The 26,236-nt window shown below is 36.9% G+C and overlaps 2 protein-coding genes across 2 annotated transcripts; one reads left to right on the top strand and one right to left on the bottom strand.

Annotated features, from left to right (window-relative positions):
- Window positions 1–4,318: 4,318 nt before the first annotated feature.
- LOC114381899 (heterogeneous nuclear ribonucleoprotein A3 homolog 1) lies at window positions 4,319–7,174 on the bottom strand. Its single transcript, XM_028341124.1, has 6 exons — window positions 7,024–7,174; window positions 6,903–6,943; window positions 6,640–6,803; window positions 6,450–6,549; window positions 5,595–5,764; window positions 4,319–5,327 (listed from the first exon to the last, which is right to left on the bottom strand). The coding sequence occupies exons 1-6, from the start codon at window positions 7,074–7,076 to the stop codon at window positions 4,797–4,799; spliced, it is 1,059 nt and encodes a 352-aa protein (XP_028196925.1). The 5' UTR covers window positions 7,077–7,174; the 3' UTR covers window positions 4,319–4,796.
- A 15,772-nt stretch (window positions 7,175–22,946) lies between these two features.
- LOC114381458 lies at window positions 22,947–25,996 on the top strand. Its single transcript, XM_028340721.1, has 4 exons — window positions 22,947–22,995; window positions 23,582–23,714; window positions 23,876–24,160; window positions 24,353–25,996. Exons 2-4 carry the CDS (start codon window positions 23,586–23,588, stop codon window positions 25,724–25,726), a joined length of 1,788 nt encoding a protein of 595 aa, XP_028196522.1. The 5' UTR covers window positions 22,947–22,995; window positions 23,582–23,585; the 3' UTR covers window positions 25,727–25,996.
- The last annotated feature ends 240 nt before the right edge of the window (window positions 25,997–26,236 follow it).

Here is a 26,236-nt window from a genome sequence, read left to right as displayed (position 1 = left end):
TGAGCTCTTGATCTGAAAATGGGGCAGTCAACTCCTCCCTTTGCCTCTGGTCAATCATAGGGAAATAGACCCCATCCAGAGTGGGTCTGGAAAAGTTCTCTTCAGTGAATCTATTAAGAAAGAATTTAACAGCTTCATTCTTGACTAAATTAGGTTGTTGAACCCAGACACCATCAATGAGGATTCCCTTAATAGCATTGTAGTTTCTTCTAAATTTTATAACTTTGTGGAAATAGGTTGTGTTGCTATCACCTTCCTTGAACCACTTAGTCCTATATTTCTATCTCAACATAGATTCATAGGCATTAGAAGCATCCCACAGGTCTTGCTGGATGGATTTCTTAGCCTTAACCTCATCTTCAATCAAAATTCTATCAGAGGCTATGTTTTCCATGTCATTTAACTTCTGCCTCAAATTCTGAATTTTCATGGCACTAATATCCCCATTATCTTTACTCCACTACTTTATGGTAGTTTTTAAATTCCTCAGCTTGTTTTTTAACACAACTCCCCCCATCCACCTTGTTGATCTCTGTTCCAAGCCTCCCTCACTATTCTTTGGTAACCTTTTTGATTGAGCCACCAGTCAACAACCCTAAAAGACTTAGGGCCCCAGTCCACCATCATAGTTTTCAAGATAATTGGGCAATGGTCTGAGAAATCCCTTTGAAGGACATGTTGAGAACTATCGGGCCAATGAGAGATCCACTGATCTAAAACCAGAAATCTGTCAAGTCTGCTCTTCACACTACCATTGGGCCTAAACCATGTAAACCTGCAACCAATACATTTAATTTCCTGAAGCTCCATCTCATATATCCAATCATTGAAATCTGAGATGTCATTGGTGCCAACTATCCTTTTGGATGAACCAATTCTTTCCTCCTGACTTCTGATGCTGTTAAAATCCCCAAGGAAGCACCATAATCCATTAGGATTAGAAGCCTTCAACTGCCTCAACTCATCCCACATGTCTCTTTTCCCAGCTAAGTCACAAGGGGCATAATCATTAACTATGAACAGCCTCTGATTTTCTTAACCCACCTCCCTTCAAGCATTAAGAAATTTCTTCCTTTCGCCCTCCTTTCCACCTCAAAAGCTAAATTATTCCACATGCAAAGCAAACCACCAAATGCCTGGACTGAGGGAACACTATCCCAAGAGATAGTAGAATCCCCCCACATGGACTGGCAAATGATCTTATCAAAACTCTCCTTTTTTGTTTCTTGAATGCACACAAGATCCACCTTATGCTTTAAGTTGAGCCTCCTAATGGCAGCCCACTTAACCCCCCTACCCAATCCTCTTGAATTATAGAAAAGGATAATCATGGTTGATGATTTTTAATTCCCATCTCAACTGCCACATTGTTATCTCTTTTCTCCATTTCTATCATCATGCCCTTAACCTTCTGAGTGGGTCAAACCCATGTCTTTTACTAGAGCACATTGCTTTTCTAGTATAGCATGCTTATTGTTGTTGACTTGCCCTATGTTGTTGTCTTGGTGGTTACTGTTAAGATCATACTCTGTGTCTTCAGTTATAGTAGTAACCATTAGGTCCCCCTTATTTCTTGTCATTAAGTCTACATCTGAAACTGTTTTTGAGTCCATGATTGATTCCATATTGATTTGGACCTTTCCACTAATCTCCAAAGCCTCCTTTCTTCTAATATAGAACTTTGTAGCTGAAGGAATTAGGCCCTGTAGCAGCTGGCCCAAATCCCCCCTTTCATTACTAATATTAGTATATCCTAGAGATATGTTGCCTTGGCTAACCCTATTTTTGCTCAGAGCATTGCTATCTGGTAGGCTTTCCTCAATTGGCTTATCATTCTCCTTATCCCCCTCTGTGTCTCTAGCTGTGTCTCCGGGGATAGCCTCAATAGGTTCTTTTTCCTGACCCTTCTCTGCACCAATAGGCCTTTGCTTTTCTTTTTCTATTTGCATGTTACCCCCCCCCCCCGGTTTCTGTCAACCATATCACTTTTTTCTTTCCCATTCTGATTCATTTGACCTTTGGTGAGTTCCCGGGCCACACCAACTCCAACAATTGGGTGTTGCTCAGAGTGATTGTTGTCGTCATGTGACTGGGCCACGTCATCACCACCACACTTGATTGTCTAAAAAGAAACATAGCACAAAAGATCAAACTTCAACCACACCAGATGATTAGCAAAGTCCATTATCGATACCTTTGTGAAGCCAGAGTAAGAGGTATCTCTTACACAACAATGTCACTCAAGGATGATGAGGACATAGAACTTATGTTCAAGGCATGGAATCAACATCCAAACAATCATGATACTTTTAATCCTCAGTTCAGCAAATTATAGAGAAAGAAAGCAAAAAAGCAAGAAATTTAATTTTGATACATTAATTAGAAATTATCTTGGAAGAATTGAATAAAAACTTTTCTTTTGAAAATAAAGAGACCTAATGTTCCATCAAATTTTTCCATATTTCTCTCCTTCCTCCCTTAAATCATGCACAACCTAAAAGAGAATGGTTGAGAGGCTATGACAGAAAAAGGAAAGCTGGAATAGTAGTTAGTTGCATCATCCCATCCAATAAATATAACAAGAAGAATGTTTGCCACACATTCTCTTAACATTCTTTACTAATGATAAAGATTGGTTAGAAATCACATTTTATTAGATCTTATCTCAATGACTGTATTTTATAATTTTCAAGAAATTTTAACTAATAAAAAGGTATTAGAGTGTGTGTGAAAGAATCTGATGGTAGAACTCCTATAATAAATACAAACAAATCGTTCGTATATCTTAAATTTAGAGATGGATAGAAGTAAGTAGCTAAAAAAAATATCACGGAACATTGCTCCCTAGAGCTGCTAATTTCTACTACATAAATTTAGTGTTTGCATTTGTAATATAAAAGTCTCCACGTGCACTTATTAAGGTTGCATTCCATTGAATAGAAAAACAATGAAATACAATTAATAAAATTTGTTCTCGTTTAGCAAACAATTCATTATCATTCAAAAATTGATACAAGATCAATGTTGAAGCTTAAAAATTTACCAACAATCCTCTTTGAAATAAAACCGATGTCAGACAAACTTAAACGCCATGAAACAATTTCTTCGTAACCTTGCTTGCATTAATATGTTCTTGGATGTATTATATTTTATATGCCAATTTTACAAGTTAAACAAAGCAAATTATCTTATCAAAATTTGTGCTCATTTAAAAATTTAAGGAAAATGCAAGGTGCTCTGGATCAGTTTCCTTCAATCGGTTCCAACTTTTTGTATACCAAGGTTAAAGAACAATACAAAATAGTTTCTCTAATGCCATATAAACGCAGATGAATTACAAAAACAAAACATTTGAATAATGGAAACGAAAAAATTCCGAGCCCAACCAACAAAAACACCACAATTTGCGACTGCCATTCCAACAGCTTCCACAGACACCAAGCCGAAGAAGTAGCCTCTAACTCCACAACACATTTTAAGAAACAACAAATTTAGTTAGAGTGATCTGGCTTTAAGAACACATTCCAGGTAATCAACCAGACCAAAAAGGGTATGTTTAAGGGTTTAAGAGAGGCTATGAGGGGGGCAAAAAGGAAAAATATGTTGTCACTATACTTTGTAAAACTTAGTTTTAGTCCTTGTACCTCCCTATCAAACATTTTGGTCATTGAACTATTAAAAATAAGTGTTTTTAGTCCATTAAGACAGACATTGTTAACACCGTTTCCTATGTGGCATCTGTCCTAAGGGACTAAAATCACTGATTTTTAAAAGTTTAGGAACCAAAATGTTCGACGGTGAAGTATTGGGACTAACACCAAGAATTTTACAAAATACAAGGCCTAAACTTTTTTTTTTTCAAAAAAAACAATAAATCTAGAATATTAGTTAGTTGCATCATCCATAACTATAATAAATACAAACAAGCTGTTTGTATGACTTAAATTTAGAGATGCTTGGCGGTAAGCACCTAAATATAATTTCATGAAACATCGCTCCCTAGACACTGTCCAACAAATTGCATACTACCACAGGATATAAAATGTCTAATTGGCATCACCATTTAGTTTCTGAATTTAACTCCTCCACAAAAACCCTAAGCATGGAGAAAATATCTACCATTCGAATGCTAAACACCAAAATCTAAGGAAGTCTTAGAATAAGAGTTCAGATCAATAATCTGCCTTTCTACATGATCCAACTGGCCACTGCTAAACATTATATGCCGTCAAAACAGCCCTTTAGGAAGAAAAGTGACTTCAGAAACCTGTTGAGACTAATTCAGATCTATCGCATGGATATGATCTAACTAGGCATGTAACTAAATCACAGAACTGTAGTAACTAGTTTAACCTGAAAAGGTTATGTCAACATCTTCAACATAGGCTAACCAAACATAACTAAAGGAAAGATGGAGAACAAGTACTATTTCAAGCAAATTTCTAGCAAGTATGACCTACAATAATACACATTAACACAACTCCACCATGTTTCTAACTAAATATCGAATCCAGAATAGCGACAGTCTAATGCAAACATCTGAATATCACATTAAAGCAGAATGTGCCTATCTAAAATCCATATAGGCTGATAACTGATGGGAAGCTCTAGATTGATGATGCTCAGAAAGCTCTAGACTGATGATGTTTCTACCTTCGGTTGTCTAAGCAATAGATAAAACAGACATGCTAGTGGTTCTTCTGACTTCTAGAAAGTGGCCACCTGCAGTAAGTGCCTTGTGTCTAGAAAATGCTTAAACCTGCATACAAATTCTACTGCAAAGCTTAGTAATAAAACTATCTTGCATAAGGATGGTAACGACTACTGCCACCATAGCTTCCCCTACTGGGATACATTCCACCTCCTGCTCCTCCATAACCAGCACCGGGACCTGATTCATAACCCCCACCAGCGCTTGGACCACCATAGGTTCCATAAGCCCCACCACCCCGTCCATATGCGCCTAACCCGCTGCCACCATAACCAGCACCAAGGCCACCCATGTACGATCCATAGCGACTAGAGTAGCCAAACGATGATTCTCCTCGAAAACCAGCATAGCCACCAGCACCAGCACCACCATAACCCCCAAAACTACCACCAAATTCATCTCCAGCCCCATACCCACCATAATCACCAAGCCTACCCCCAAAACCTCCAAGTGACCTATAAGAACCAGGACCATACCCGCTACCACCAAAACTTCCATAAGAATCGCCAAAACCACCAAAACCATCATTGTAAGAACGTGCCCTAGAGTCACTAGCAAATGGAGGAAGAGAAGCTGGGTTTGAGGATTTCTTTGGTTCAGCCTTCTTGATCTCAACCTACAACAAAGAAGTGAGTCAACCTAGGTTCATTCATAAACACAATTTTATTTTGCCCGGCTTGCGTGGAGAAATAATAAACCTGCACTCTAAAGTCCAGCAATAGCAATAATTTACCAACAAAAAAATGCATTCCTGCATTACATTATGACAAAGCAAAATTCTTTCAGAACCAAATCCGTCATCCTTGAAACAGACTGCTCCTTTATAATTAGCATTGCCAGTTTCAAACACATCAAACATCCTAAAGTACCAAACACAACTCACCTGAGTACCACCCATATCAATCATGTTCCCATCTGCCAAAATATTATCCACAACCTTTTCACTGTCAAAAACTATAAAGCCAAAACCCCGGGATCGCTTCGTGGTGTGGTCCCGTATTATCTCATGCTCCACCACTTTCCCATACTTGGAGAAGAAGTTCTTGAGCTCATCTGCAATCCACACACCAAATAGATCAAAACACACAATAACCTCATAAAACCAAAAGAATACATAAATACCTTGTTCGCCCAACTAAAATTTAACACCAGACACATCAGTACTACTCAAGAAAGTAAAATTTTCACCCTAGTCCCTAAAACTCACAAATATTAATCACATGATTCCCATCCATTGTTTTACAGAGACTAAACTGTCACAAGCTTAAATCCTAATGACAAACACGGTAACACTTCTGTGACCAATGTTTCAATATAGGTTTCCTCTAGGGTTTGAGACAACTTAACTAGAGCATTCAAGTGTGTGTGATCTACCTGTCTCTCTAGTATTGTTAGGTCTTTATTTTTCATTCTTCCACAATATTCGGGGTTGAAAGTTAGGTGGTCTTAGGGTATTGTTATGTGGGATTGGACTTTACCATGACTCTGTGTGGGTCGGTTTGGTGGGATTGATTCGGACCTAAGCCTGACCCGGAGGGTGCAACCAACAATGTGTGATCTTTAGTGTGCTTAACCAACATTTGTGATATCTAGAGACCATAACAAGATGAATTTCATGGGACCAAAATTAGGGTTTAGCTCTATTTTTGCTTTCTAAAATGGCATATGCACAAATAATAGATAGTGAAGTGATTAATATTATATGAATATTAATATTAATATTAATGAAAAGAGGAACCTTCAGACACATAAGTTGGAATGCCGCCGACGAAAATCTTCTTGGTTTTGAAGTCATTAGCCTGCGAAGAGCCCTTGGGAATGGTCCTCTTAATCTCGACCTAAACGACACGAACGGATCAAAATGGCGCGTCCGTTTTGAAAAAACGACGACAGAGAAAGAGTATCGAAAAGAAAAAAAAAAACAGTACCTGCTTGCCGTTGACGACGTGGTTCTCCTGAATGACTTGGTCAACGACGGAGGGATCGGCGTAGGTGATGAAGCCGAATCCCCTTGGCCGACCCGTGTGACGGTCTTTCATTATAACGGAGTCCGTTATCTCCCCGTACTTCTCAAAGTACTTCACGAACGTCTCTGTTAAGTTTTAACATTCCAAAAATCAACAATTATAAGGATGAAAATAGTTTTGAAAAAAAATAAAGTAATAATAATAAGGTTTGTGTTGTTTGTGACCTAGGGTGGTGTCTTTGGCTAACCCTCCGATGAAGATTTTGCTGCATGGAAAAGGGGAAAGTGAGAAGCGAAACGCGAGAGAGAGAAGGAAGAAAGTGAACAAAGGGAGAAGAGAGCGAACCCTGGACTGGCGCCGTCGCCGGAGTGAGGGTTGTCGAATTTCCTGGAAGCCATGGTTTGCAGATCTTGCGGAAACCTAAGAGAAGAAAGAACAAGGCGAAGTGAAAGAGAAGGTCGAGATATGGTTAGGGTTATTTATTTAGATCTTTCAGACACGTTTTATGTGATTTGGGTTTTGTACTTGGGTTTGCCTGGGCTTCTCTTTCTTCGGGCTTTTATTTCCTGCACCTCCCAAAAGACCAGGACAGAACTACCTCTCTCCAGAATGGCACCCCTGCACCATCCCCCTTCACCGGCACCCTCCCCTCTGACGAGGCTGTTGGTGAGTGAGAACTTTCTATAAGTGTAAAGAAAATAGTGTATTCTGCAGAGGCCTTTCCAAAATAAGGTCAAGTTTTGTACTTTGCTTTCTTTTCGACTTCGTTTGTGCTTTTTTTCCTACAAAAGGGTCAGTCACAATGGGTGGAAGTGGGACTTACTTGGGAGAGGTAAGGGTATTTGTGTTTGTTCAGGTCTTTTAGGGAGGTGTAGGAAGTAAAAAGAGAGTGCAGGAAACAATTACCTCCAAAAAAAATATGCTTAAAGAAAGGCTTTTCCAAAAATGTAAAGGACTGTCATGAGTAGTTTGTCTTGCAATAAACTAAGAATGTTAAATATGCTTTAAGTGTAACTAATGGTTTATTAAGTGTTATTTTATTGAAGTGACTGTGTTTAACAAGAGAAATACTAGTACTAGAATAAATGAAGTCTTTAACAAGATCAATGACTTTACTTTATGTTTTATTTTTATTTTTTTATAATATATATAGATAGATAGGATTCGTTGGCACCAGACTTATACCTAATCTCATCTGTTAAGATAAGTTAATCGAATGGCTAAAATTATTTTATTCACAAAATAAAAACAAATAGAATAAGTAAGTCACGTGCTTTTTTTTTTTATCTTCTCTTCCTTCTCAACCAGTTTTTCCATTGTTGTTTCCCCAATAGCATACACTTTATGCAACAGCAATTGTGGTCCTTATTGGATGCATCTTCGTTTTCTTATTCCACAATAGCTTATTTGTTTCTCACTCTGTCATCCCCAATCGCCATCTTCCTCACGCGAGAACCAAGACCCAAGTATGGCTCCTTAAGCCTAAGACTTTCGATGAATGTCGATGTTGTTAAACAATACGCATGCCATACATGACGGTGTTTCTAATCACTGATTCCATGATAATTTGGCATTTGTCATCTATGATAATTTTAAATGCTTAAACATTGGTGTTCTATGCAAATCCTAATCGCAGGAACATCAATGCACCAATAGCACGTTACTCACTTATTCTAATTTTTCAATGAAATGATTTTAATATTAGATTAACTTATGTAACAAAGCTGGTGTAAGTCTTGTGTAAATGGATCTTATTCCATATGTTAATCATGTTTCCCTCAATTCTCATATTTTTATCATCAATTATTCTAAACTCTCAATTTTAGTTTTGTGACAAAATTATTTTATTTGTTGACAATATGAGTTTTATCTGACCACCACTCAACCTTCCTCCATCACTCCAAATCCCATCGTCTGAAACCCCATCACTGGATCAGTGAAGTTGCAGGTCCACCGTGCCTCCATATCTACCAAGGCTAACCCCACTGATTTGTTGACAATATGATTTCATCCCTAATGATACTTTATCAAATAATCTGGATAATTTTTCTTCAAACAAGTCATCATAGGTTGGATGAGGCATGTTCAATATTTGGTTAGATCGAGTACCTAATACTATAAGAGGGTATCAAGTATTAAGCTAAGTCGAGTACCTTATACTATAGGAGGGTATCATGTATTAGTCTAAATCGAGTGTCTAATACTATAGGGATATCAAGTATTAGGCTAGGCTAAGTACCTGATACTATAGAAGAGTATCATGTATTAGGTCATGTCAAATGCCTGACACTTCTTAGGGGTAAGTTCTACGGGATAACCAAGTTGTAGTCCTCGAGTATTCAATAGGACCGAATATTGGGCACCATTGTAGGGTATGTTTCAATATCCCAAAGGTTTTACTAAGGCATTATGGGTATTCTGCCTAGGTCAAATACCTATCTGATATACAAGCCAAGCCCCCAAGACTTTTAGAATGTTGTGCAAAAGAAAGGCTTTGATGAATGCTATAGGGGAGTCGAAACATTTCACCTTGGATTTTGTACTTGAATCTTTTGGGATTTTGTCATTAAAAATAGTCGTTATCACACATGAAGCGAGGTGTCACTTGGCATTTTATGGACCCAAGTGATGCAATCCTACCCCCCAAGGGCATTGGATAGAAGACTCCAAGAAGATTGGGTTAGAGATGCAAGAGAAAGCCTTAGGGTTCTCATGAGCCTTATGGTAGATTTTGGGCTCATGCGCTAAGTATGAGTCCACTTATCTTTGTACATATTAGATTAAGGTTTCATTATTTTTTGGCCTTGTATTTAGGGCTCCGTAGTGTAGGGAGGGTACCCTAGTAATGTAGGATTTTTTAGCCCTTGTATTTTAGGACACCTAGACTAGTTTTTGTATTAGGGATAATTTTGTAATTTCACATGCATTAAGTGCATTATTTGATATGTGTGTTGAGAGATAAATTTAATTGAATTGGAAGAAGTCCAATCCAACTAAATTTTGGACCATCTTAAGGGGGAGGTGAGCATTTGCTTGCTACACCCTATTGTCACACTTTGTGCATGTCCTTCATGCTTTACATGCCTCATGACACCTAAGCACACTTAGTAGAGAATCTTGGACTTGATCTTGGATTAGTGGGCTGAACCATAACTAAAATTCACTAATCATAATTAAGGAAATTCAATTTCAAATTCAAGAAATTCAAATTTCTCTCCAATTTTGTGTGACACTCAAGCTATAAATAGAGGTCATGTATGTGCATTTTTTCAACTTTGATCATTTGAGAATTACACTTCAAAGTTCAGACCTCATTTGATGCATAAAATTTCGTGCTCCTTCTCCCTCCACTCATCTTTTCCTACCTTTAAGCTCTTATCCATGGTTTCCTATGGTGGTGAGTTTATTCTTGACTCATCTCCTTAAAGTGACGTCTCCAATCATCTTTCTTCCTTCTCCATTCCACTACTATTGATCTTTAAGAAGCAAAGGACTCCATTGATGAAGAAGATTCAAGGCCTACAAGCTCCACATGGAGCTACATCACCAAGGATTTTTGGGCCTTGTGAAGCATTATGGGCCTTCTACAAAAATGGGAGTTTTGGTTCATTTGTCACTTTGCTTTGGATTATTATTCTTGCTCCTTGTCGAGTACTCTCGTTTAGGTACACTTTTTCTTGTTTGTTATGTATTCGGGTTTTAGGGTCGACAACTCTGTGACTCTAAAGGGTCAGGTGTGCTAATGGAAGGGTTCAAATATGGGGATGCAACGTCATCTTCCTCGAGTTTTACCTAGAGTTCTGATAGTTCGGCTTCTTGTTCTAGTGAGGTCAAACATGCACAATCGGTAGCTGACAAGGGAACCCTAACGAGGCCATAAAAGTATCATCTGGCAAGAGCACAAACACCAAGGATTTTTGTAGCGACAATGCAATTATCTTTGGGAAGTCAAAGCGGGGGTTGACGATTCAAAAGAAGTGTTTGTCGATTACTCTTCCAGGGTATTCTTGGGTAGACAGTGAGGTGGGTTCTTATTATTCCCGATACAATGATAAGGCCAGCCTTCTTCACCTCATTAATCATGTTAGTGTGCGCACGTTGATGGACAAGGACAATAGCCCTATCCATCTTTGATGTTGTCGTACAGATGCTTACGAGAAGTTGGATTGGGTGTTCTTAGAGAAAGAGTCGATTGTTGACATGCCTCCTACAAGGGACTTTTTTTACGTCTATGATTGCATTTTCCACAATCTTAACGTGGAACTCCCTTTTGATGATTTCACTATGAGCATCCTTCGTATATTGAACATGGCTCATTTGCAATTGCATCCAAATGGGTGGGCGACAATGCAAGTGTAGCACGTATTATGTATATTCTTTCGAATGGAGCCGACGGTCAGGCTATTTCTTCATCATTTTAGGACTAGGTTGTCGAATAAGGCACAATGGATGTCTCTGATCTAGCATCAGGATCGGCCTTTGTTTAGGTTGTTTACCTCTTCATATATATTAGGATAGATTATAAAAAATATTTGTTTTTCATTTTTCATTCTATTTTTCTTTTCATTCTATTACAACAACAGAATATTCTTTGGTTAGTTTGTTATTTTGCTTTTAGCCTTTGCCAGCTGTATTGATAAGGGCAACTACTATAAATGCTCCCTTTTGTATTCAGTTTTTATCAATGTGGAAAATATGAAATACACCATTCAGATTTTTTAACATTTCTCTCTAAGATGGTATCAGAGCCATTTGGTCTAGTGGTAAACCCTAATTATTTTTTACCCAACTCTTCTTTTCGTCTATGGCTACCTCAAATCCTTCCCCTTTCGCGCCTCAATCTTTTCCTAACTTAATAGCTAAGAAACTTGATGACTCTAATTATCTACACTGGAAACAACAAATTGAACCTATCATCAAATCGCACAAACTTCAGTTATTTGTCGTTAACCCTTCAATTCCTCGACGATATCTCATTGATGAAGATCGCATTGCGAACAAAGTGAATCCCACGTATGAGGCTTGGGAAGTCCAAGACCAAACGCTCCTCACATGGCTTCAATCACATTGTCGAAGTCGGTTCTCTCTCGAGTCATTGGCTCGATTCACTCGTATCAAGTCTAGGATAAAATTCATGAGTACTTCCATATGCAGAAGAAGGTGCGTGCCCGCCAACTTCGCATTAACCTTCACTCTACCTCCCTTGACGGCAAGATGATGCGTGAGTTCTTATCACAGATCAAGAACATTGTTGACGAACTCGTAGGCATCGACAATCCGGTACCTCATGAAGAACACGTTGATGTCATTCTTAAAGGCCTACCATAGGATTATGCACCAGTGATCTTTATTATTGAAAGCAAGTTCGAGACTCCTCCTGTTGCTAAAGTTGAGGCTCTCCTTGCACATGAATCTCGAGCCAACAGATTTCGTAAACAATCATTTTCTCCCTCTATCAATTACACTCAAGGGTATGTGCTCCCTAACTTAAATGATACTAGCACTCGCAATAATTCTAGTGATGGATATGGTCGCGGCGGTGGAGGTCGTGGCAACAATGGTGGTCGTCGTGGCGGCGGTAATGAGAGGGGTCGTGGAGGATGTTTTGCAAACTTCCAATGCCAAATTTGCTTGAAATATGGTCACATGTCAACATTTTTTTTACAGGATTCAAATTATCATCCTCATGAGTCTCTTGTGCTCTATGATCCCCAGACTCTACAACCTGTGCAGATTAATCCTTCTCAGTCCAACAAATGAACTTCTAACACTTGGGTGAATCCTAATTTGAAAAACTCCAGTCAAGATATTAATGTCACCTCAGCTACTCCGAGTGCCATGCTTTCCAATGTCTCTTCTACTGGTGTTGCCCATTCTACATGGATCCCTAACTTAGGCGCATCATTTCATGTCATCGGTGAGCCTCAGAACATCCATCAGCTAGGTCACTTTGAGGGTCTAGACCAAATTTTCATTGGAAATGGTCAAGGTTTGCATATTAATGGTTTTGGTTCTTCTTCCTTTTTTTCTCCTATTAACTCACATGTTTGTTTTAGACTAAACAACTTACTTCATGTCCCATCTATTACCAAAAATTTGTTAAGTGTGAGCAAATTTGCCAAGGACAATTTTTTTTTTTTTTGAGTTTCATCCTCATCATTGTCTTGTCAAATCTCAGGGGACTCGTGAAACTTTGCTTCAAGGTGTTATTGGTGTTGATGGTCTGTATTCCTTTCCAACCTAAAGCTTCAAGAGTCATCTGTGTTGTTGTCCTCTGTAGCTAAATCACCTTCAAGTTCTATTGATTTGTCATCTAGTTCTAGGGTTGTTTTTAATTCTAGTGATGTAAATAAAGTTTTAAATGTTTTTTGACCCCTAGTTCTCACACTTTGTGGCATACTAGGCTTGGTCATCCTAATGCTCATGTTCTTAAACTTGTCCTTAATCATTGTAATATTGCTCCATTCAATAAAAATGTCTCTGAGTTTTGTTCTTCTTGTTATGTAGGAAAGTCACATCGACTTCCTTCATTTATTTCTGAGACTGTTTACTCTACTTCCTTGGAATTAATTTTTACTGATTTGTGGGGACCCTCTCATATTACCTCCCACTCTGGTTATGCTTACTATGTTTCCTTTATTGATGCTTATTCTAAATTTACATGGATATATCCTTTGAAATCAAAATCTGAGACGCTTTTTGTTTTTCAATAATTCAAGACTATGGTGGAACTTCAACTAAACCACAAAATAAAAAATGTCCAATCTGATTGGGTGGGGATAATACAGGCCTTTCACTACCTTTTTGTCTAATCATGGCATCACTCATAGATTGATTTGCCCCCACACACACCATCAAAATGGTGTGTTTGAAAGAAAGCATAGACACATTGTTGAACTTGGTCTTACACTCCTTCATCATGCTTTTTTGCCTCTTGCTTTTTGGGACTTTGCTTCCACTACTGCAGTATATCTAATTAATAGACTACCTACTGCATCTTTAAATTTTAACATTCCTTTCACAATCCTATTTAACAAATCACCAGACTACAAATTTCTAAGAACTTTTGGATGTGCTTGTTTCCCTTTCTTGAGACCTTACAGTACTCACAAACTTGATTTCAGATCACAATAATATGTATTTCTAGGATATTCGTCTTCCCACAAAGGCTATAAATGTTTATCTGCTTTCGGCAAAATTTACATTTCCAAAGATGTCATTTTTAATGAAATGTGATATCCATATTGTGATCTTTTCAAGCAAAGTCCTACTCAGGCTACCTCTTTCTCTCAATATTTTACACTTAATCCTGACTTGTCTCCACCTTGTCATAACTCCCCTTTGACCTCTCCAACCCCTACACATCAACTTTCTATTTCCTCTCCCATCTCTGTTGATGTCTCCTCACAACAACCTAATTTGTCCTCAAATAACAGTCTCCATAATAATGAAGCCAGTCCTACATTTGTGTCACAACCAGAATCTGATTCCTCATCCCCTCGTGAATCCCTTGAACATGGTGAACCTGTTTCTAGAACTACCAATGCTCATCCTATGCAAACCAGGTCCAAATCAGGGATATATACTCCTCAAATTCATCATTCATTATTTTTGGCTCATAGTGAACCAAAAGGTGTTAAACAGGCTCTCACTGATCCAAATTGGCTTTCTGCTATGAAACTTGAATATGCTGCCTTACTAAAGAATCACACCTGGGATTTAGTTCCCTTGCCCTCTAATAGAAAGGCAGTAGGGTGTAAATGGGTTTTTCGGATCAAAGAAAATGCGAATGGGTCCATCAACAAGTACAAAGCTCGATTAGTGGCAAAGGGCTTTCACCAAGTCCATGGTTTTGACTTTCATGAGACGTTTTCTCTTGTTGTTAAACCTATCACTATTAGGCTTATCATTACTCTTGCCCTTACTAATAATTGAGAGTTATTTCAGTTGGATGTGAATAATGCTTTCCTCAATGGCCTTTTAGATGAAACAGTTTACATGGTGCAACCTCTAGGATTTGAAGTTGAAGACAAATCCCTTGTTTGCAAGCTTAAGAAGGCCCTTTATGGGCTGAAACAAGCACCAAGGCAATGGTTTGACCGACTAAAAATTACTTTGATTCAGTTTGAGTTTCAAGCTAGCAAGTGTGATCCATCCTTGTTCATATATAAGCATCAAGCTCACACTATTTTTCTTCTAGTATATGTGGATGATATTATCCTCACTAGCAACTCATCTTCTCTCATCCAGCTGATTACAACTCAACTTCATTCTGCATTCTCTCTCAAACAGCTAGGTCAATTGGAATATTTCTTGGGTATTGAGATCAAGTATCTACCTGATAGGTCTCTTCTCATGACTCAAAGCAAGTACATTAGAGACCTCCTTCACAAGACTCACATGGCTGAAGCTCATTTTATTTCTTCTCCTATGGCCTCTTCTTGCAAACTGTCTAAAACTGGTGGTGATTTATTTCAGGATCCTACTCTCTACAAATCTATAGTTGGTGCTTTGTAGTATGCTACTCTAACAAGACCAAAAATTGTCTTTGTTGTTAATAAAGTTTGCCAATTCATGGAAAATCCCTTAGACACTCATTGGGGGGCAGTCAAGAGAATCCTAAGGTATCTTAAGGGCACCCTTTCCCATGGTTTTCTCATGAAACCTGCTGCTGTTGGGAAACCTTTATCAATTACAGCCATGTGCGATGCTGATTGGGCTTCAGATGTTGATGACAAAAGGTCAACCTCTGGCTCTGCTATTTTCTTAGGTCCTAATTTGATCTCTTGGTGGTCAAGAAAACAACAAGTTACATTCAGATCCAGTACTGAGGCTGAATATCGCAGTATAGCTCAAACCTCAGCTGAGTTAACTTGGGTTCAGGCTCTGTTACAGGAACTCCAGGTTCCCTTCTCTACTCCTATACTGCTCTGTGACAATCAGAGTGCGGTAGCTATTGCACACAATCCTATTTTTCACAGTAAAACTAAGCATATGGAGATTGATGTCTTCTTTGTCAGAGAGAAGGTCCTGTCCAAACAACTTCTCATTTATCATATTCCAGCCTTGGATCAATGGGCTGATATACTGACCAAGCCTCTCTCCTCAACTAGATTTGAGTTGCTAAGAAGCAAACTCAATGTGCAACATTTCTCTTGCAACCCTCCACCTTGAGTTTGAGGGGGGGGGGGGGTACTGGGAGAGATTATAAAAAATATCTGTTTTTCATTTTTCATTCTGTTTTTCTTTTCATTTTGTTACAACAACAGAATATTCTTTGGTTAGTTTTTTATTTTGCTTTCAGCCTTTGCCAACTGTATTGATAAGGGAAGCTACTATAAATGCTCCCTTTTGTATTCAGTTTTTATCAATGTGGAAAATATGAAATACACCATTCAGGTTTTTTAACCTTTCTCTCTAAGAATATAAGAACTTTAAAGTGATTATCCTTTGCGGGTTGGGTGATCTTCACTTTTATGACGTGAATAAAAAACCATTATTTCCCTTTTATGGGCAACGAGTGTTGAGGAGGTATGATGACTACCTGGAGGACTACTTAACTATTCAAGAATGGCATAACTTGACCCTTCTGAGTAAGCTACCTTAGAGGCTGCTGGTTAAGCCCCTTGTTTTGCTTTTTGTAACATCCCAATTTTTGTAATCTAGTTTAAAAAGAATTGTTATTTATAAATAAATAGAGTTTTAGAAAAATGATGAGATTTTATAAATAAATAAATAAGGAGATATAATTATTAATTAAAATAATGATTTGAGAGAAAATAAAAAGGATATTTCATTTATTTATTTGATAGAAAATAATATAGAGTTTGTTTTTATAAAATAAATAAATAAATAAATATAGAGCAAATAATAGGCTGAATACCCTAGATATAAATAGTTATGGTAAGTCAGGTGCCTCTTTTTGGCTTCATTTTCGTTTGTCCCCTTCTCCTCTCAAAACCCTTTTCTTTTTCCCGCAGCCCACCAAACCTGTCTCAGAAAAACAACGATCTCGGACTCGTTCACCGTTGGATCGTCGTGAAATTTGAGTACCATGTTCGCAACCCAATTTCGAACATTCTCACCGTTGGGAATTTAAAAATCCTATCTGAGCTTAGAGGAATACCCTTCGCATTGTAGCATTTCAATTTCCCGCAGAAACCCAAAATTGTCTCAGTAAAACTACGATCCCGATTTCGTTAACCGTTGGATTTTCATGAAATTTGGATATGTTGTTTGAAATTCAATTTCACACACTTCCACCGTTGGGATTTTCGATATAATATTCGTGGAGGGAGAAAAAGGAATCTCATGAGGATAGTACAAGTGGAGGCTTCAATTTCTTCTCCGTCTCTCTGACATTTGGGAATTCTATCGAAGCAGTCGGAGGAATAACCGAAGGAATTTCAGGGAACCGCTATAGATGTTACTATCGCTGGCTGATGACACGTGAGTCCGCTCAGAGGTAAGGGATGAGTTTATCGCAATTGGGGTTAGAATGAACATGTGTAGGGATCCTTAGAGAACTAAATTTGGGTTTATTTTGGGATGTTTATTTAATTATAATTTTTCCTTTATGATTATAAATACAATATTATTGTGTTCTATGTACCAATTGATGTCCTGATGAGAATTGATTGATAAACTTGAGTGCTCTTGATGTCTTTGTGTTTAACCCATGAATTTGATTAATTGATTTTGATATAATTGTGAGAAACTATTTTAGGGATTTTACACCCCATGTTGTGATGAAATCTTTTGTATAAATTGTTATGTTGAGGTTATGAAATGATGATTCAAACTGTGAGTATGTGATAAATTGAACATGTGACGGATGATGAAATACATGTGTATTGAGATGAGATGTGTGTATTGAGTTGTGAACTATGAACTGTGCAATCACACAATTGTAAGACCCTTTAAGGGCGACGAGTATTGTGATGGGATCCACTATGGGAACCCGACGAGTTAAAATAATTTTGAAAACAATTGAGTAGATGTGTGTATTGCATAGTTCATAGGTAAAGTGTACATGATTCATGAGGTGTGATAACATGTTAAATTGAGATTATACCATTGTGATTGGGATTAAGTGTATGTGATAAATTGAGTATGTATATGATTGAGATATATATGTGCATCGAGTTGTGAACTATGAATTGTACAATCACACGATCATAAGTCCCTTCAAGGGCGACGAGTTAATGCTAAGTCCCTTTTAGGGCGACGAGTTGATGTTAAGTCCCTCTTAAGGCGACGAGTTAATGTTAAGTCCCTTTAAGGGCGACGAGTTAATGATAAGACCCTTAAAGGGCGACGAGTTAAAATTATTTTGAGAACAATTGAGGAGTCGTGTGTTTTGTACAGTTCATAGATAGAGTCTGTGTGCTAAAATAATTTTAGGGGTTGGACCTGAATCAGGAGAGAGAGGCCCTGACGGACTCTTCAGAGTGTAGGCCTTGGGGGTCACCGAGTTTGAGTGCTCCTTTAAGCCTATGTTGATCCCATATGGTTGGAGCATTCTCGCAAAACATCGTGACCCTGACTGGTCTCCCTATGATCTTACTTAGTGAGAGTGACCTGACAAACCCATTGTGTGGTGTGTCTTGTTATATACTCCTAAGCGTCCCAGGGTGGTTTTTCACTGGCATGGTACCACATTGCATATAGGCTTGAGTCTTAGCATAACTGTCGCATACGCTTGCTAATTGTTTATTATGAAATTGATGTGTTATTATGTCTTGATCGGAGTGTGTGATTCCTGTGTATAATGATTGATGATTGAAAGGTGTGATTGATGGATAAAAAGTGTGACTGATGAATGACAAAGTGATGAAATAATGTGAGATATGCTAAGTAAATTGTATTTGGCTACTATATGTTGTGTTGTTTCTCTCTAGTAGTTAGCAATGTGATAACTCACTCCCGGTTTGCTGTTTGTGTTTGGATCCTGTGATAATCTTAAACTTTGTGTTCGGGGGAGTAGATGAATAGGTGGATAACTATGAAGAACCTCTTGCTAGAGGATACGGGAACACCACGCTCTGATAGGATGTGACATTAGGATATAGGTTCTATATTAATTGTATGAGACTTATATGACTTTATTATTTATTTGGACAAGTTTGAATATGATGTAGAAGAAAGTGAATGTGAGCCTTTTACCCATTTGAAAAACTTGTATTTAAAAATGTTTTAAAATTACTTTTAATTAATATTTGAATTTTTATTCCTTGATTAATATATATGTGAGGGGTAGAGGGTGTCACACTTTTCAAGTCCTTAACTCTTTTTAGGGACTTGAGAGGTATGTTTTGTTTTTCCTTTATTGTACCAAGTTAACATAACAACATTGCTTATTTAGTTTTTTTTTTTTTGCAGCTATACTCATAATATTTGATATGGAAGCTTTTGATTTCGTCAATGTGTGCCGAGAGGTCGGCGTCAATGTCAAGAATGCCTCAGTGACCTGGCCTACTAATCCTCTTCCTCCACCATGCCTTTCTTCTAATGATGTTGTTCCTTCTGCAAACAAGAATAAGAAGAAGAGGGGTCGTAAAGAGACCGAGGAGGAGGTTCGGCCTCCGAAGAGGTTGTAGCAACCAACACTTCATCGATTTTCTCCTTCTCTTCTTGGTTCCCTGAATGCATTGCCCATGGCATTGGGCTAGAAATTTTTTAATTCGGCTTATCATCCCCAAGCCTTGATGCCGAGTGGTGTAGTGTCAGATTTTGGCAAAGACATGCTGCAAGGTGCCAACGCATCATCTGCGCGGGTAATGTATTGAGAACTTCAAGTGAGGTCTACTGCCATTGCTCAACAAATGATTCTATCGAACTCCTCGGTTGACCGAGAAGTGTTGAAGTTGAAGAAAGAGCTGGAAGGCATGACCAAGGAAAGGGATCAATCCCTTCATGCTAATATAGACTTGGCTGCTGACAACTCTAACTTGAAGGCTGACTCGAAGAAGTTCGAGGACCGAGAGGCTTCGTGGGGCCGGAAAATTAAGAGGGAAAAAGATGTTGATGCTGCTGTGAGGGAAAAATATGTGCAAATCTAGTTTAAAGTAGATTTGATCAGACGGTTAGCTGGGTTATATGTGTTTGATGAAGTTGGATGCACTCCTTCACTTTTGAGTGATTTCTCTTGTAAACTCTTAATTTTTTATGTTCAAAATTTGAATATTTTTGCAGGACATGCTGATAAGCTTGAAACTGTTGATCATTCAGCGTGCAAAAATGATGGTTTGTAAGGAGCTGGCTAGTAAATTCAACCTTAAAATGATTCGAGCCATTGGTATCATGTATGCCTTTTTGTTTCTAACTTAAATGGATGTCTTTTCAAATGTAACATGCATTTTGTTCCTAGATTATGAATGCAAAAATAAAAAATAAAAAATAAAAAAATCCTATGCATTTATTTGTTGTTTTGTCTGTCTGTTTCTTTTTTGTGTTTGCTATATAACATTGATACTAGTGGTTAGGCAAGGTTCTAGAAGTGGAGGATACATTTTTTATTAAAAAAATAACACACCCCTTATATTAGGAATTAGTTATAATGTTAACCTTTACAAAGGCCCAGTGGGATAAGACTTTTTTTTGTTGTTGTTAACCTTTACAAAGGGTCTGGATTGCACTGACCTTCAACTTCAATTCATGTAACAAGAATTCATTACATTAATACTTCTGGATGTTCTTTGTTTTCTTTCATCCATTGAAAACATTGAAGGACACTGGCTTGTCCTAGGCTGTTGTATCCAGATTTTTGCATATATATATACAATGAATTGCTAGAGGATTACTATCACAATTCATGATTTGAACTTGCGATGTGAATTTCTGAGATTTAGAAATGAATTGAATTGAATTTCACTGTATTCATGGAAAATTGAAATTCTTACTACCAAGTGCATGAAAATCAATCCACTTCTTGCACTTAGTGGTTAGATTATATACATGATTACTAATAAGCTGCGTTTTCTATTCTAACTTGCAATGGACCTCTGTGCAGCACTTATTTTGATGGAACATCTTGAGGCAGAGATAAAAGATTAATCACTTATCCCCATACGATTAAATCTGCTTGTTTTTTAGATGATTGCAACCTATTGAAATGTAGCGATGAGGTTGATGCAAATATTGACGAGTTACGTACTAGTCTTGGTGCTGATATACAAACTTTTCTTAGAAGGTATGTTTACCAACCATGGTTATATCTATGAGAATTCACCAAATATAAGTCCCTAATGTAAAAGAGAAGCATACAAAAGTACGAGTAAATTAGTAATTTTAAAACAAGAAGCACATCTCTTCCCAAAATTGGACTGATTGCTGAAGCATGTTGTTCCCACACTTCATTCTTCTGTCATTTCCTTTTTTTATTGATTCCAAACAGAGGAAGACACCGATCTGATTTTTCCTCGGTCCTCTATTGCTTTTATGAGAATGTTAATATTCTCTTATCTGTGCAGTCCTCCAACATCCAAACAAAAGAAGCTGAAAGTTGGAAGCAGAGAATGAATGATTTGCAGTTATTGGAGGACCTAAATTTTCTAGCTTATCCTTATGACAACACCTTTACTTTGGCTGTGGAAGCTCTCATTTATAATTTCTTTATCTTTGCTGAATCTGCATACATGTGTATTTATTATTAGGTTGCTTATAGTTTTTGGTTCTTGACATTTTTCTATCTGCATAGCTAAGAAATTAGTTGGAGCTAGGGGTGGAGATGAGAGCCAAGTCAAGCTTTACTAAGCTTGAACTCGGCTTGAGTTGAATATGTAAGGCATTACCTATCATAGGTTTTTTTAACTAAAAAAAACTTATAAAATTTCGTATAAGTAATGTACAAATCCAAAAATAATTGATAAACAAAATCATATTGAATTCAAGTCGTTAAAACACAAAGTATATCAAAAGAAAATAAAAAAAACATAATATTAAAAAATGTATGGATTAGGTCCTCAGTCCCAAATCTAACAAATCTATTTTAAGTCCAAGTCCATAAATGAAATAAAATAAAATCTAGACAAGATAAGATAAAATTGGATGAAATAAAATCTGGACGAAATAAAATCTAGATGGAATAAAATCTGGATAAAATAAAATTTAAATGGAATAAAACCTGGATAAGATAAGATTTGATAAAATAAAGTTATTATTATTATTATTATTGTTAGTTAAACAGGCCTGTCAAGCTTAACAAACTTTTTTTATAGTTTGGGCTTGGCCTTTTTATTTAAAAAGACTTTTTAAAAAGCTTAAACTTGACCTTTATAGTAAACAAGCCGAGCCGAGTCTTACATAAGCCGAGCCAAAGGCCCTTGACAAGCTACTCGACTCATTCCCACCCCTAGTTGGAGCAAATACCCCCATTTTATATAGAAAATTGTTGCAAGGATGTGTAGCAAGCGAATCCCCATTTTGCCTAGTAAAATTTACATTATTTTAGAATTCTAAGTAATTTTAAATTTCAAAAATTTCAACTATTTTAATTTAAATTTCTTCATTTTTACATTTTGCTGTTTGGATAAGGAAATTAAATTCCTTCATTTGTAAGATCTTGTGTATGGAGAGAACAATTAAATTCTTTCATTTATAAAATCTTCTACGTTCTACCTAGACTAAAATAATTAATTTTTTACTTATAAATTTTATTATTTAAATAAAGTAATTAATTTTTTCATAATTATTATATATATATATATATATATATATATACATACATATATATATATATATATATATATATATTCTCCAATTATATATTAAAAACAAAAATTTAGAACTACAACAATTCTTAGTTACTTAATCACTATTTAAAGCTACAACTTATATTAAAAAACAGCTAAACTAAAATTGTTGTCCTTCTTAGTTTTATAGTACAAGACAATTATATTGTAAGATAATTAGAGACATCTGTATGTAAAGATTATAATGAAACAATTAAATATTCATTCATAATATTATATCACATAAACTTATTGTAAAATTAAGAATTATACATGCGTTTAAATAAACGATACTTGAACCTTCTCTTTGTGGGGGCATTTTTCCAAATGACCTTAATCTTAAGCTTGGGCGCTAGTCAAATGTACTTCAATTTCATTTGGCAATAGAAACAATATAATATTCAACCAAAATCTGATTGATTTTATTTGGCTTTTCTATTCAGCGAAAAACAAAAGCGGGAAAAGAGAGTGGTTTCATTTCCGCATTTACGCGCTTGTTTTGGTTCCTAAAATATTATTTATATGACTGATCTCATTTTCTTCTTTCTCTCCATCTTCCCTACCTTTCACAGCTTTGCGGTAACTGGTAAGTTACATGCTCTTTCGTTATTTATTTATTTATTTTTTGTTCTTTACCTTTTCCACTTCACTTCAAAAGCTTTCTGCAATGTATCTCTCTCTAAATCGTGTGGTGTCTCATTTTATTTATTTAAGTAGAATTAGAATCATTCATGTGCCTCATGCTCTTTCATTGTTTCTATTTCTTTTCGTTTTGCATTTTTTTTTGTTTCTTCTCTTTCAAATTGATTTGTTACCTACAACTTGATTATGAGATGAACTTCAGAACTTTGTTTAATCATGCCTTGAGTTAGAACTTTGACAAATGGTATTTTAGTGTTTTGTAATGTTAGAGATTTACAGTTCTATTTATAATATTGTCATCTAGTGGGAAGTGGGAAAAGGGTTGGTTGGTTGTCACTTTACCTAATCAGAGTATCATATTAGCAGTAAGTGAAAGTGAGATGTATGCACCATTTTTCACCAGTCATGATTCATGAAGTGCCTTGCTAGTCATTCATTCAGTTGTTCTAAAATAAAAATGACATTTTAGATTTTGTTATTTTGAACCTATTGAAAATCTGAAACTCACTCAACATGGAATTTTACTGTAGGAAAATGGAGTTCAGTTTCGGGCTGCCTGCCCAGAAAGAAGGAAATGTGACTGACGTGAAGAAGCCAGAGAGGAAGAATGAAGAAATTCCAAAGGTTTCTCCCTACTTTCGAAATCACTATGGGAACAATGGAGTAAGTGATCTGCATAGCATCTTTGGTAATGCCTAACTATGAAGAAACATTTTGTCCATTTGCAAACAGCTATGGAGACTCTAGTGAAAAAATGTTTTTTCTTTAAAATAAGCAAAACCATTTTTTTTTCTCATGTGAGTGCTTGTGGAATATTCATGCAGGGCAATGGTGAAGAGAATCAAGGAAAAGTTGCAACCAGAAAGATCGTTTTAGCACTGCCTGCCTACTGTCCCCAGAAATTACCAACTGTGGTTGACTTAAAGGAGCCGATGAGGACGAATAAAGAAGCTTATAACAACATTAAGATTGGACATGATTTGCAAAGTAGTGGCAATGAAATTGGAACTGGAAACACTACAACCAATAATGGGAAGAGAACATCTATAAAGCATGAGGAAGTTCAAAAGGTTTCCCCATACTTTTGGAATGACTATGGGAAGAAGGGAGTAAGTGACCTTAATAATCTGTTTGGTAATGCCTATAAAAGAAGAAACAATTTTTGTTTATCTGAAAACAGCTATGGGGAAACTAGTGAAAAATGATTTTTTTTTATTTGTTTCTTTAAAAAAAGTTACAAAATGAGAAAAATGATTTTTTCCTTTTTTACTTATACAAGTGCTTTTGGAAAATTTGTGCAGGACAATGGGAAAGAAAATGGTGATGAAATTGCAATTGAAACGGTCAAATCTAAAAGGAAGAGAAGGTTGAAGAACCGGTTGAAGAAGTATGAGCTTCATGGTGACAACGAGAAGAAGAATGGTTCTGAATCATGCTGTTATGGCAGTGATAGGAATGGAGATGAAACTGCAATTGGAAAGATCAAACCGAAACAAAAGAGAAGGCTGAAGAGTCATGAGGCTCAAGGTGACAATGAGAAGAAGGTTGATACTGAATTGTGTTATGGCAGTCAAGAGAACGGAGATGAAATTCCTATTGAAAAGATCAAATCCAAAAGGAAGAAAAGGTCCAAGAAGTGTAAGCCTCAAGGTGAAAACAAGGAGAATATTGATCCTGAGCTTAGTTGTTATGGCTGTGACATTGGATTTGTTGAAGACAAGCTGCTGACAGATGGAAAGATTAAATCGAAGGAAAAGAAGAAGAAATCGCTTGAGGATAAGCTGTGGGAGAATATAGCTGCAGATGAGGGTGATGATGCTGAAATCAGTAAATACATACTCAAGAAGCGTGAGCCTCAAGGTGACGAGGAGAAGATTGATCCTGAATTTTTTTGTTATGGCTGTAACATTGGATTTGGTAAAGATGAGCTGCTTGCAGGTGGAAAGATTAAATCAAAGGAAAAGAAGAAAAAAACAGTCGAGGTTGAGGATGAACTGCAGGAGAATATAGTTCATAATGGTACAGCGAAGAAGACAAAAGTCAAACCATTGGATATAGAAAGCATGTCTGAACCAATTGCTTTACCTACCTATGGAGACTTGAAGAGGGATAAACTGGAGGAAGATGGGAGCGAGGTACAGATTAATCATCGACCGGGACATGCAAGTTATGCTGTTTCTGTTGTTTTAACTTCTGCTTCTGGAGACTGCTTTGAGGATAAGCTGAAAGAAAATGGAAATGGACTTGAATCCATTAGCATTGAATTCAAGAAGAGTAAATTTAATTGCCAGAAAACTGTTGAGGAGAGTGTCAAGGTTAGAAAGGTTTCTCCTTACTTTCAGAGTGACAATGTGAAGAACAAAGTCTTTGCAGATAAGCTGCTAAATAAGAGAAATGATGCTGAAACCAGTAATGTTAAACCCATGAAGATGGAATCTGTGGTTCAGAAAAGACTGGAGGTAAATATTAGTGGGGAGAAGAGTGAACAACAGGGTCAAGATAGTCATATTGATTCTGTTGTGGTTACAGTTGCCTCTGGAGACTTGGAGGAAGTGCAGGAAATTGGAAGTGGAATTGAAACCATTAAAGTTGAACTCATGAAGAAAAGAAAATCGAATAATCCAAAAACTGCCGAGGAGGGTGACAAGATTCGAAAGGTTTTTCCTTACATGTGAAAGCGCTTGATCATGAACATGATTTTGATTCTGCTGCTTTAGTGGGTAAGCACTAGATGTAGGTCTGTAGGGTGAATCTTATGTGGCTAGTTACGGGGTGTGTTTTGTATTAGTTTCCCCGTTTATGTATATTCCACATTTAGGCATGTTATCTTTGTCATGTACATCCATCTTTTTGAGATACTTTGATCTTATTTTGTATATGGGTTGTAGTGTTGTAGAGCACATGACATTATTTTACTTATGCATTGTTGCAAGTATTATTCAGTAGTTTCTTAAGCTTGATGTTTAATTTAAAGTAGAATTGATCTGATGAATGCTATTTGTGTGGGGTGTCTTCACATATGGTGAAAGATGTAAGCCATCTGTTCGTGGATGTGGTCGGTCATATCAAGTGTGGACGAAGTATTGAGTGGCGGGGGGTTGTGACAGTATGTAATAATGATATTGGTAGAGGATGTTTCAGCAGTTTCAGGGGTTGTTCTGGACACTATTATGGAAACTAAAGGG

Source organism: Glycine soja, chromosome 13, assembly GCF_004193775.1.
Source record: "Glycine soja cultivar W05 chromosome 13, ASM419377v2, whole genome shotgun sequence".
Lineage (NCBI taxonomy): Eukaryota > Viridiplantae > Streptophyta > Magnoliopsida > Fabales > Fabaceae > Glycine > Glycine soja.
This window is presented reverse-complemented; position numbering and strand designations above follow the sequence as displayed.

What these genes read in the sequence shown, in the direction of transcription:
- LOC114381899 (XM_028341124.1), bottom strand. Translation starts at nt 7,076, where the DNA reads ATGGCTTCCAGGAAATTCGACAACCCTCACTCCGGCGACGGCGCCAGT. An exon ending in ACGTCGTCAACGGCAAGCAG is followed by an intron (nt 6,550 to 6,639) that starts GTACTGTTTTTT and finishes CGTGTCGTTTAG; the next exon opens with GTCGAGATTAAGAGGACCAT. An exon ending in TCCAACTTATGTGTCTGAAG is followed by an intron (nt 5,765 to 6,449) that starts GTTCCTCTTTTC and finishes TGTGGATTGCAG; the next exon opens with ATGAGCTCAAGAACTTCTTC.
- LOC114381458 (XM_028340721.1), top strand. Translation starts at nt 23,586, where the DNA reads ATGGAGTTCAGTTTCGGGCTGCCTGCCCAGAAAGAAGGAAATGTGACT. An exon ending in ATCACTATGGGAACAATGGA is followed by an intron (nt 23,715 to 23,875) that starts GTAAGTGATCTG and finishes ATATTCATGCAG; the next exon opens with GGCAATGGTGAAGAGAATCA. An exon ending in ATGACTATGGGAAGAAGGGA is followed by an intron (nt 24,161 to 24,352) that starts GTAAGTGACCTT and finishes AAATTTGTGCAG; the next exon opens with GACAATGGGAAAGAAAATGG.